Below are 12136 nucleotides of genomic sequence, written 5' to 3'. Positions count from 1 at the left end.
ATAGCAAAGTCCCATATTCAAATGAAAGAACCACTCCTGGTGCAAGTAGGACAGGTTCCACATCCAAACAGCAGGAGCTGGGAATTTCTGCAGTATATGGATGATACATTGCTAAAGGGCAAAAGGATGAACAAAGCACCATTGTTCTGCTAAAGATTTTTCAATGAAAACCTGATTACTCCATAAGGCAGAGAATGTTACAGGAATGTTAAAATACAAGTAATCATCAGTTAGTCTATTCTATCTATACTAACAGTGTTACCTAAAAATGAGCCATTAGGAGAAAATGCATAACCACATAGTCAAGTACTTACAGGTTAATACAGCCTGTGTACATGAAATGTGTTTTTTTCTAAAATCAATTTCCAACCTCAAAAGACACCCTGGAAGTATGGCAATAACTTTGTCCCCTTCTAGTACCCAAGATCCTCATTAACACATGCAGAAAAAATAGAAAGGTTTTACATAATTTGGCTCCATCAGTTCTGAAGAACACACAGACTTGGGAGGGAAATGCCCTCCTACCTGGCTTCTTATTCAGCAAGAGAACAGCCTGAATTCCAGCTGTGCCCCTGTCCCACACGCTCCTTGGGAACCTACAACATGTGCAGCCTTCCTGCAAGCAGCAACACCATGCTGCTTTAAGACAAGAAAGCAACTGATTTGGAGAATCTTTCCTACACAGACACTGTTTATGTCACGTTGCAGGTTCCCACAGAGCCAATCAGTAAACTGTGTGGAGTGTTCAACATCCCTGCAAAGCTGCATTATACAGTTATCTTTCAGACTCAAACCAAAACATTAATCTGGGCCAAAAGCAGAAGCTTTCCCCCATTCAAAAGCTGGACACTTCAGACACAATGTGAAACTGTAGTTACCCATATTTTGTTGTGGTGTAAAATCCCAGCAACACTGAGAATTGCTCCCATTTCAAGACACAATACAAGCCAATTTTTCAATTGAGTAAAGTACAAAGCTGGTAATTTTTTTCTATCTATCTCCTTTCTGATATCTTGAGACCTGTAAATCTTTGCTGCCTCTTTATTTTCTTCCACTAGGAATACTTTCTAAATTATTAACATTTCTTTTCAGTTTCATCTCTTTCATCATCAGATTTCACCAACCTAGTTCCACAAAGAGATCTCCAGGTCAGACAGCTTCTGTCAAAATTGCTTGCAGAATTCGTATCTAGAATTCCTATGTTAACATCATTTTGAACCATCAATTACATACTACAGCCATTATAGCCATGTCATTTTTTCCTCTTTTCTTTTTACAGAATGTAGCTGTGCAACAGTGCCAAGTTTCCTTTGAAGCACAGGCTTTTCTCATTACTTTAGTAATTTCCAATCTCACTGTTCACTTTTTGAAACCATCTATACAACTTGACAGATGAAGCTGCATCTGGATGAATTAAAAAAGTTCTTCATTACCGTTTCAAAACTCAGGTTACCTCACAGCAACAAAGGCTCAAATCAAACTGGTCCCCTACATTTTACAATACCAGCCTTTGCAAACTTCTTGAGACAAATTTCACTTTGTTAGAAGCTAAATAGCCATTTTAAGGCTCTTCATTCTATAGCAAATGGAGAAAAGATGGAGGTATTGTTTTTCCATCTAAAGAAAAATCACTCTCCAGGGGAGCCATGCTCTTGATGCTGACAGCAGTTGAAACCTTGGTGACTAATACATACCAAGCACATATATTTTGCAGAACTGATATGAAATAAAGTTAATCTCATCCCTAATGATCAATATTGTTTTGATATCTAGCCACATTTTTTGTGTGTGTTCTACGGCATTTGGTATGAGGTCTTCTTTATATGCTTTCTCAAGGAATTAAATCCTTACTCCACCAGAACTCACTGCACTTCAGGAAGAACCAAACATCCTCCTTAGTCTAGCAACAGATTCACACAGCCCAGAGAAACAGCACTATCACAAGGCTGCCTTCTGCAACACTGTACTATATGAAAAGACAAGGGGAACACTCAGCAGATAAACTGTTGAACAAACTGTGCTATTTACTCTACAAATATGCACAGGAGACACTATATCCCAGATAGATAGATAGATAGATAGATAGATAGATAGATAGATAGGATAGAGGGATAGAGGGATAGAGGGATAGAGGGATAGAGGGATAGATGTGGTGTGTGTGTGTGTAAATTAAATTATCATTAATACTAGAGGTATTTCTCTTGGGAAACAGAAACAGCTGTTTTCACAGAAGGCAGGAGATAATAGATGCAGCCCTGGACCAAGATTAGTTGAAGACACTCATTGCCATTCCCTGGATATCTCACACAAACTGATCTCACAGTGAGAGCTGATGACATGAACCTCTGGCTAAAGGACAGTGCAAAGAAGCTGGGTATGAGGTGAACCTGCAAGCAGGAGGCAGAGAAGGATGCCTGTGACACCTCTAAGCAGCAGCTTTGCACCTGTGACTGCAGCCTGAGCTCTGTCAGTACAACTGCAACAATTTCAGCACAAAATCCATATAGAGATTTGGTCACATGATGACAGTAACAGACATCAGCTTTAGGGATGCATTTTGACTGTCTTCCCTAATATCATCCAAGTTCTGTTTCTCCTGTTGTGGGCAATTCAATCTAAGAATTGGGCATGTGTAGGATGTATGTGTAGGATGTATGTTATCCATACATCCAGCCAAACAGACTCCCAGGCTTGAACCATCTCTATTACCTCATCAGCATGTATTAGAGTTTGGACACTCCTTTGTATTGTCCTTTGCAAATGGACTAAAATGAAAACAATTAAAGCCCTCACAAAGCCAGAGGCTAGGGCATTCTAATTTCCTCTGGCTGAACAGAAAATGAGTAGATTAATTTCCAGAATACTTGTGCATGAACACAGATGCAAGAAATCTCTATTTCCCCTTAGCAAGGCTTCTTTTCATGTTTTTTAATTTATTTACAAATCAAATATTCTTCAAGTGGGTATGTTTTACAGGATCCTCAAGAGTATCGTGAATGACAAACCAAAGGACCACTCCTTAAGTGATTATATAATCAGAGAGTGGCAAACCACTGGGATTTTGCTGTATAACCCTGATAAGGAAAAAAGCACCCCTGCATTATTAAAGCTAGATCTGTGTTCTTTTTTTTTAACTCAAGCAAAGGCACTTACTCTGAAAGCTGTTCACTGAGAAGATGTTGGGATGATAGAATCCAGCCTTGCAAATACATTTGTAGGCTCCAAGCACAAATCCAAGGCCTTTAATTGGCATGCACTGTGAGAAAGGGAAAAAAAAGAAAAGTCATGCAGATGATCACACAACTGTATACTCAGATGTACATTCAAGCATAAAAACATTACAAGACACTGCACAGACTTCCAAGAACAAACAAGCACTCTTTCCAGACTGACAGTATATCCTCAGCAGCTTTTCTCATAGTCATATATCACTCCAGCTTTTTTGTCTTGCTGTTCATCTCCAAAAAACAGCAAAGACAGCTATAATCAAAAGCCTGTCCCACTGAAAAATTTACCAAGTGACAAATTTGACTCTTGAACATTTGATCCAGGCAGGACATTAGACAGGTGTGGTTTTTTCCTGAAGGGTTTCCAGCACTTTTCCCCAGCTCAGCAGGTGGGTTTCAGACAGCTGTAGCTCACACTAGGTGAGGAAGAACATGAACACCTGCAGCCAAGGCCAAACCTTCTGCTAGCAGCACATGCTGGTGCCCCCACAACAACAGAAAAGTGGAGCTAGCCCAGCTAAGAAAAAGACAACTACTTATTAGAGAAAATGGCTGCAGACATAAACCTGACCTGGCTGAAAGAGAAAAAATCCATGCCAACAGGAGCCCCCTGTTTTTAAAATATCTTGTAATTTTTTAAGGTAGCAATACGTGAATCAAGTTTCATTTAAACTTAGCTTCACTCTTGCTTGGTTTTGACATCAGGTCAGCTACAGCAAATTTATTACTATGACAGAACATCTACTGTCAGAAGATTTCTGTACAACAAATGGACTTTGCCTAGTATAGAGGGAAGAAACAGTCCAGCAACATAAAAGTAGAAACACTTGCAAAATGATGATTCCCAGTACAGTTTGTTTCACTTCATCAGATGAAAGTAGACTACTAGACTAGATGCCTTTCTCATGAGTGTATCTATACCACAGGTGCACCATGAATATGAACTAGACATCAGCAGTTCCCCAATAACTATTGAAATATTTAACTAAAACAGCCTCTGTCCTCTCACCTCCATATTTTTCACTTATTTGTGACTGTCTGTGACTTTAAGGTATACTTCAATATCTAAGTGCCTGTGACAGGGAGGAAGATGCAGAGGGTAGGGCTCAGTAAAAAAATGCCTGAGTATAAAAAAATCAAATGTACACCAAGAGAGGACAGTCTGCACTGTAGACACAGTCTGCACTGTAGACACAGTCTGCACTGTAACACTCTAGAAAAACTCAGGGGAAAAAAAAAAGTTGAGAGTTTCTTATTATCTCAAATTTCAGCTTTGTGACATAATTCTGCCTGATGTTGGGGAAGCACTTTACTTTTCTTTGCCTCAGTTCCAGACAGCACCATCTCTTCTTGCACCCTTTGCCAATCTGATGGCAGTGCTATTGGAAACAATTAAGAAGTAGGAAACTGGTATGCAAGAACACTGAAAATTCATTCAACCTTTGTATAAGCATGAAAGAAGAGAAAAAAAAAAAAAAAAACCAAAAACTTAAAGAGAAGGCCCAAAACTTTTCCCCCTACATCCCCACACTTTATCTTCACCCTGCAGAAATGTGACAGGGTGGAGGACAGGACAAGTTGAAGTGGGATGAGAGTATGTGCAAGTCCAATGACAGCCAAGGCTTTTTAACCAAGCACAGAAAAGTAGTTATAATAGTAAAAAGACATTTTCAGATAAAAATTCTCTTCTGTGTTCTGGCTCCTTGCTTTCTAGGATGAAGGTACATGCTGTTGTAGAGACTATATTTTCTTTTTGAAGAAAAGAAGTAGCTCCCACTGTATTATGTGAATGCTGCAGCACTCCAAGTACTGTATTCATAATCCTTTGCCACTGAACAAATTTATAGAATCACAGAATTGCTTGTATATCAACTATCCTGCAGGCTCGTGAATCTGTTCTGCATTAAAATCAATGCTTTTCTGATGAATCTTTCACAAACATTAAGTATTCATACCAAATAAACTGTAACTTATTTTATTGTCTCTGACCAGTCTAGAACTTGAAAATGGACAAAATACTTCAAATGCTGTCATCTTTAATTGGTCTAAGACATTATACTTTTTTTCCAGAATTTGGCAGCTGTAATACAGTTTAAAAACCATCAGTCAAATTGTTTCTTGCGGTCCACATGATCCCAGGCAAAAAGCAAAAGAGATCAGAATATCATGTTGACAGGTGGATGGAGAGGAGAGAAAGAAGCCTAGACCCCCCTAGATGCAATTTCAAACTTTGAAATTCCACTGTGCTCAACATTGCATGGAAACAGAACTATTTATAGCCTGGCTTTTTAAAATAAATTGCAGCATTTAGGCAGAATAAAGCATTAATACTATAACGCCAAAAATGGGAAAAATACTTTCTCTGGAAAGAAAAAAATCCATTCTTTTTACAAAAGATCTAACAGGTTATATTTTATTAACCAATGGTGACAAATACTATGGTGAAAAACGTAATAAATAAACTGTCTTCTGCTGTACGGAAAGAGTTTAGCAAACAAAGTCCAGATTTTTTTGTCATGCTGATTTACAGATAAAGGCTTTTCCTGGCTGTCTGTAGGTGAATCTACATGACACAAAGCAGGCACAAGCCAGCAGCTTTTGGCCTTGCCCTGCCAAGTGGCACCTGGATCCAGTGGCCCTTGTGGCAGACTCTGAGCCCAAGCCTTGCAAAGCTGGAGTAGCTCAGCCCACAGAATTGACCATGGGCTTCAGCCCCAGGAGCCCAGGAACTGAGTGACACACAACAGCCTCTGTAGACACAGCCAGTAAAATATTAATCTGCTGCTAAGTTGCTTAAGATTTGATCTATATAGAACTTAGCATTGAATAAAAGCAGATGTTTGGAAAATACCTGCTTCCACATAATAAAAAAAAAAAACGGAAGCATAAAACTGACCTGGATTCAAATTTCATTACAAATGTGAAAGCACAGTTCTGGGAATAAACCCATCATATTCCTGAGTATTTTTACCTCATCAGTAGTCACCCGCTTTTAAAAAATCATACTTTAATCAATTCATAAAAGCAGCTACCTTAGGTTGGATCAAAAGCTCCATTTAGGCTTGTAGCACACCTCCTATGTGCCAGCAGCCAGTGTTGAGGCAAATAGTGGAAGATGCAGGTGGCTACTGAGTGATCCCTCACCAATATGCCCTTCAGGACACCACACTCCTAAATGGAATTTGTATCACTTTAACTTCCCGTTCTTATGGATGGATTGGTTACAATTAAGATCAGCTTTATCATCATGTTTGCTAAAGAGAGAGTAATAGATGTCTGTAGAACTCACAGATCGCACTTGTCTGTTCCACTTTTCTGTTCCCTGGTATTATATTTTCAGCTTTATAGTATTAGCATAATGTAATGACTATGAAGCTTTTTATAGTAAGCTTTAAATCATATGTTCAGCTCAAAAAAACGTTAGATATTCTATGAATATTTAGCTGGAGATTACTTATAAACAGATAGCTCTTGAATCAACAAAAGATTCTAACATATTTAAACACAACATCTAAACCAGTTTTTTAAAAGTCTGTATTGGTTTAATTTTATGCTGCGTGTTGTAAAGGATGAAGTTGGTAAAATCTAATGCAACAAAGATTACCTCTGTTGGAAAGAAAATAAACCCTTCAAATAACCTGTGCAATTGCTTTGGAAGTCTGTGTCAAATCTTCTGGCACAAGAGAGACAAAGCCCTTCATCAGATGTGATTAGCCAGAAACGAAGTGACAAAGTATTCAGCAGACACACAAAGCAGGTGAGACATTCAGAAGGGGAGAACAGGGCAAAAACAAACAAGTAGTTTAAGAGAAAGCATGTGGCATCATGTTCCACATGTTATTTAGAAACTCAGATAAAGGACTAAACAAATCTATACTGTGGCATTCTGGAGTACAGGGAGTGAGGCAGTAATTTTACAATATAAGAAAAAAAAAGAAAGAAAATTAAAAAAAATACTAAAAATACAGCCAGCGTTGAGTTGGGTACTTCAAGTTTTTCAAAGAGCAGCTTTCAAAATCTCTATTTCCACATGCACACAGCAATGAGAATGTCTCCCTTTTCTAAAGTCAACTCCTTGTTCAGAGGACAAAGTAAAAGCAATGTCATTATAGATAAAGCTCAACAAAGATAATTCAAGGAAGCTCATGTTTCTTTGCTCTGGTTAGGGGCAGCACATAAGGGATTTCTAGAAAATGCAATAGAGTAATTCTAGAGTAATTTTTATAGAATAATTTTGTACCTGGCACACAATAGCAGCTGGAGCAGGTTGGTGTCCTGCAAAACCCCAGGAGGATTTTTCTGATACTGTTTACTACTCAAGTGAAGCACATTCACTCATTAATTAAAAAAAAAAAAAAAAAAAGGAAAAACAAAACACCAAAACAAACAAATTTCCCTACAACAATAAGAAATTTTTAAAAAGTTAAAATTTAAAAAATCAATGAAATTAATGAAATTTTTTTCTAAATATTTTTAAATTAGTTTTTTTAAAAAGTTTTTAGAAATAAAATAAAGGTGATAAAATCTAAAGTCTCTTTGTGTTTTCAATGACAGCTTTGTCATTGAAAAGGCTTTACCCATTGTTTTTTCTCACTTCATTTACCCTTCAAGACCAGAGTGCTGTATTACAATGTTTGCAGCCTCACAAGCCAGCAGTGAGCACATCCACATGTCCAAGAGCCTTGTGCATCACCTGGAAGGCCCTGCTTGCCTCCAGAGAGCTTGGGAGGCAGCCAGCTTGCCAACCACACACTCATTAACTCTCTTCTTTTCAAACACAGTATTTTGGTTCAAAGAGACAGGACAGGGCTGGCCACTGTACTTTTACTGTAGGGTAACTTAGACCCCTGTAGCTCTTCTCCTCCTTCCTGAATGCACTGGTAGAGTTAATTACTTTTTATATTCAAGTTAAAAATGGTTTTTCCAGCAACAGGAGACTTAGAATAACATTGAGTTGTTTAACTCTGAATCAATCAAAGCACAGCATCAGCTGATCTGATTCAGCTTAGAGCAAAGGTAGTTGTCAGGACAATATATGTCTTTGTAGTTTGATGCTTTGCTAAAAATTCTTCAATGCTTATTAATTTGATTTTTTCATTATTCTGATTTTGTTGAGCACAGGATGAGAATAAATAGTGATGGACAGGAGCCTCAGCTTATTCACACAAATGCTAAGTGACACATAAATACTGACAAACCATGAGCAGAAAAGTAAATGTCATTCAATAAATATATGGGACTGTAGAGTCTTTAACATCTAATTAACCTCTGTTGAGATGTGGCTCAGTTTGGTGATCAGGCTTGTGCTTGAGGACACACAGGATTGACTCCCTTGTGGTTCTCCTTGTCTTGAAGGATGATGAAGTTATCAGCCCAGTGGTGGACAAACACTATAAATATGTAAGTGCTAGTGAAAAAAAATAATGGTGGAAGTAGAGCATTTTGCAAAGAAATGAAGAGAGGAGATCAGAAATAGTATCTTCTTGGAAGATGGTGGAAAATAAAGTTTACTTGAGCAATGTTTGAAAGCAGGTTACATGGGGGCCATGGTGCGGCTAAGGAGAAAACAAACTCATCAACAGCTGCTATCCTGCACATGGAGAACCCACAGTAAGCTTACAAACTGAGCTTCTCACAGTCAGGATTCTTTACAGACAATTCAAAGTACAACAATTACAGCAATTTTCAGAGGATGGATAGCTTGGACACTCATAGGTTCTCAGCAATTATATTTTTAAGGCAGATTTTTCATTATTGCTGAAAATACCTGTGCAATTTACCATCAAACTACTTTAAAAATAAAAATCTCTTTATTTGATAGTCTGGAATTGACATTGATAACCTGAATATCATTTAAGAACACATTAAACTTCGCTTCTGGTTAACATACTAAATAATAAGATTACAGTGTCTCCTCTTCTAGAAAACTGCACTGCAATTACAGGGGAACCTGTTAACAGACACCAAAGGGACTGAGAATTTTATATCCATTAAATAATGCAGTGTAATTAATTCAAAGGAACTTTCTCAGGGCCAGATATCCTTGGCTTTGAAGATGAGTTAGGATATTTTTCACCATTAGCATAGGTTAAAACTTCATTTAGAGCAAAGTTTAGTTCACTTCCTCAGTGTCTTAATTGAGAAAGAATTCTCCTCATACTGTTTCTGTACCCCTTCCTTCCTATCACTAGGGTAATTCCAGGCTCTACACATGGGTAACACGGGAAATATCGAACATTATCGGCAGTCCCAGAAGCTGTCAAGTAATATGACAAAACACACAGAGGTCCTTTACCTCTGGTTCTGCCAGCTAGATCTGCATTCATCTGTAGCTTGGCAGCAACTGTTGCAAAGTTTGCCTGGAAGATGAGCCACACAGTGAGACAGGGGATTAAGAAAGCATGCCAAATTCTGCAAGAATGTGAGTCATCTCCAAAATCACTGGGGGATGGGGGGGGGGGGGGGTCTGGGAAGTAATGCTGTATCTATTCCTGATCCCTACAAAAGATGCAGTGTTTTCAGAAATGCAGAAATCCCTAACTTTGTATTGCTTATTGATGTCAATTTTAAACCAAACTTGCAATTGGTCCATCTCTGCCAATAAATTAAATTAGTGGCCTTATGATAATGCAAACTAATTCCATTCTGAAATCCATTTTACACATTTATAAACTTTATTAAAACTATTTATTTACAGTACTAAAACCAGACTTTCGCATTTTCTTCCAAAGGCCAATAGAAAAATACCAGAATAGCCAATCCAACCCCGTAACTCATCAAGACAATTGTGGTGCTTAAGCACAGAAAATTTATTCAGAATAGGAAAGAGTAAAAGGGATGGGGGTGCACGGGAATTGCACAGCTCATCCCACAGAAGGGCACAGCCAAACGTTCAGGAGGCTGCACTGTTCTTTGGAAAGAGTCTCACTGTTGAAGTGCTTCCAGCTTGGACAGCCTGCTGGCCCTGCTAGCAGGAAGGGGAAAAACATTCCTGTGGCTCATCCGAAAGCTAACAAATAGCTGCTATAATCAGTAGGTAATTTAGACACATAATTCAAGGAGGGGAATAAAATGGTGGAAAACAGTGCATGACATCTTAATGAGTTAACGTGGACAATGTTGCTAAACCAACATTTTCTAGCCAGCAGATATATCTGTCATTTCTATTGCATTTCCTAGCAACCATTCATGTAATTACTTCTTTATTCCTAAAACGTGATTTTTAGGCTGATTCCACACACTAGCAATACATACATAACCACACTGAAAAGATCTGCAACACTTTGTATCTGTTTTCCCAGCCCACAGTCACTTTCTGGACTTACTGCCTGGTTCCAGACAGTGCAGCAGGAGCCAGAAACTTGCTAAGTTCCCACAAGCTTCATGACAATAACATCTTCCTGGAGAAGAGATATCCTCTGAGTATTCCTGCCGAGGGGGAGACTACATTATGAGGACATACCTTTTATTAGACACCAGAGAATGCTCTTTGAACATGCCACAGTCACAAGGAGAGCTTTAGCTGGCACTGGTGCCATCTTAAACATCAGTGAACAGTATAACATCCTCATAGACAAACTCAGGAAGTGTGGACTGGATGAGAGGACAGTGAAGTGGAGTGAGAACTGGCTGAATGGCAGGTCCCAGAGGTGATAATCGGTGGCACAGGGTGTAGCTGGAGGTCTGTCACTAGTAGGGTTCCCCAGGGTTCAATACCAGGCCCCAGTATTGTTTGTCTTATTCATCAATGGCTTGAAGGAAGGGGCAGAGGCCTCTTCTGTTCCAGCAAGTTCACAAAGCTGGCAGCAGTGGCCGATACCCCAGAGGGCTGTGCAGCCCTTCAGAGGGACCTTGACAGGTTGGAGAGATGGACAGAGAGGAACTGTCTGAAATTCAGCAAGGGCAAGTCCTCAAGAATCATCTGGACACGATCCTGTGCAATGTGCTCTAGAATAACCTGGCTTGAGCAGGGAGTTTGGGCCAGATAACTTACTGTGGTCCCTTCCAACCTGACCTATTCTGTGATCTGCGATAATATACTAGGAAACAAGGCTATAATAATCTGATGCTCCTATTCCTTGGTATTCAGCCCATCTTTAGGACTCTGTCTATTTTTCCAGAGGTTTTGACTACTCAAATGGAGTCTTGAGTCCAACTGGATGAAGTTGAAGTTACCCTAAGTAAGCTGTGTTCCTAATTACAAAATTAATTTTTACTGCAATTCTACTTGAGGATTTTGTGTGAAACCTGGTTGAAAAGACAGCTATATAAAGGCTCCAATTTTAATATATTTGGTCAATTTTACAGCATTTTTTCCCTTTTATAGGGATGTCACAGACAGAAATTGAAGGAAAATACCTACCTCACTAGTACTTGAATGAAGACAAAGCATTTTCTACTAGAGAACGGAGTCTGACATAATTAATTGCATGAGTCTTTCTGTCTATTTGCTGGCCATTGGTAAAATAAAACTCTCTGCTATGTTCTGTCCATCAGCAGCATGCATTTTAAAAGCACATTTCTTTCATTTGAGAAGACAGCCAAATCCTGCATCAGAGTGCTTACTCTGTCCACAACTTGGTCAATAACCTCTCATTAATTTTGCTTTATTCTGAACTGTAGCCTCTACAGTTTGACAATGTGTCCATTCATCAGGAAAGTTAATCTTACATAAAGATACTATCAGAATATGGGTTTTTCTACCTGTCAAGCATTTTCAGGCACAAGTGTCCCATCCTCAGGGTTGGAATGTCCCTCAGAATTAAAGTTCAGAGCACAGTTTCTGGATTTAACCATGATTCAAGCTCTGTTAAATTACAAATTATTCATTATTGCTTTCAATCCCACAGTAAGAAGCACCATATTGTTGCTGTCAGAAAAAGATCCTCTCCAAATCCCACTTCTTGACA

General features: G+C 38.8%; 1 protein-coding gene across 2 annotated transcripts in view; it reads right to left on the bottom strand.

The window, feature by feature from the left end:
• GPR158 (G protein-coupled receptor 158) overlaps window positions 1-12136 on the bottom strand; it is a 190458-nt gene that overhangs the window by 102676 nt on the left and 75646 nt on the right. For both annotated transcript variants that reach the window (XM_077788579.1, XM_021533112.3), the window contains exon 3: window positions 3154-3256. In XM_077788579.1, the coding sequence (XP_077644705.1) occupies window positions 3154-3256 (103 nt within the window). The remainder of the gene's footprint in view (window positions 1-3153; window positions 3257-12136) is intronic.

The sequence above is a fragment of the Lonchura striata genome, chromosome 1, assembly GCF_046129695.1.
Source record: "Lonchura striata isolate bLonStr1 chromosome 1, bLonStr1.mat, whole genome shotgun sequence".
NCBI lineage: Eukaryota > Metazoa > Chordata > Aves > Passeriformes > Estrildidae > Lonchura > Lonchura striata.
This window is presented reverse-complemented; position numbering and strand designations above follow the sequence as displayed.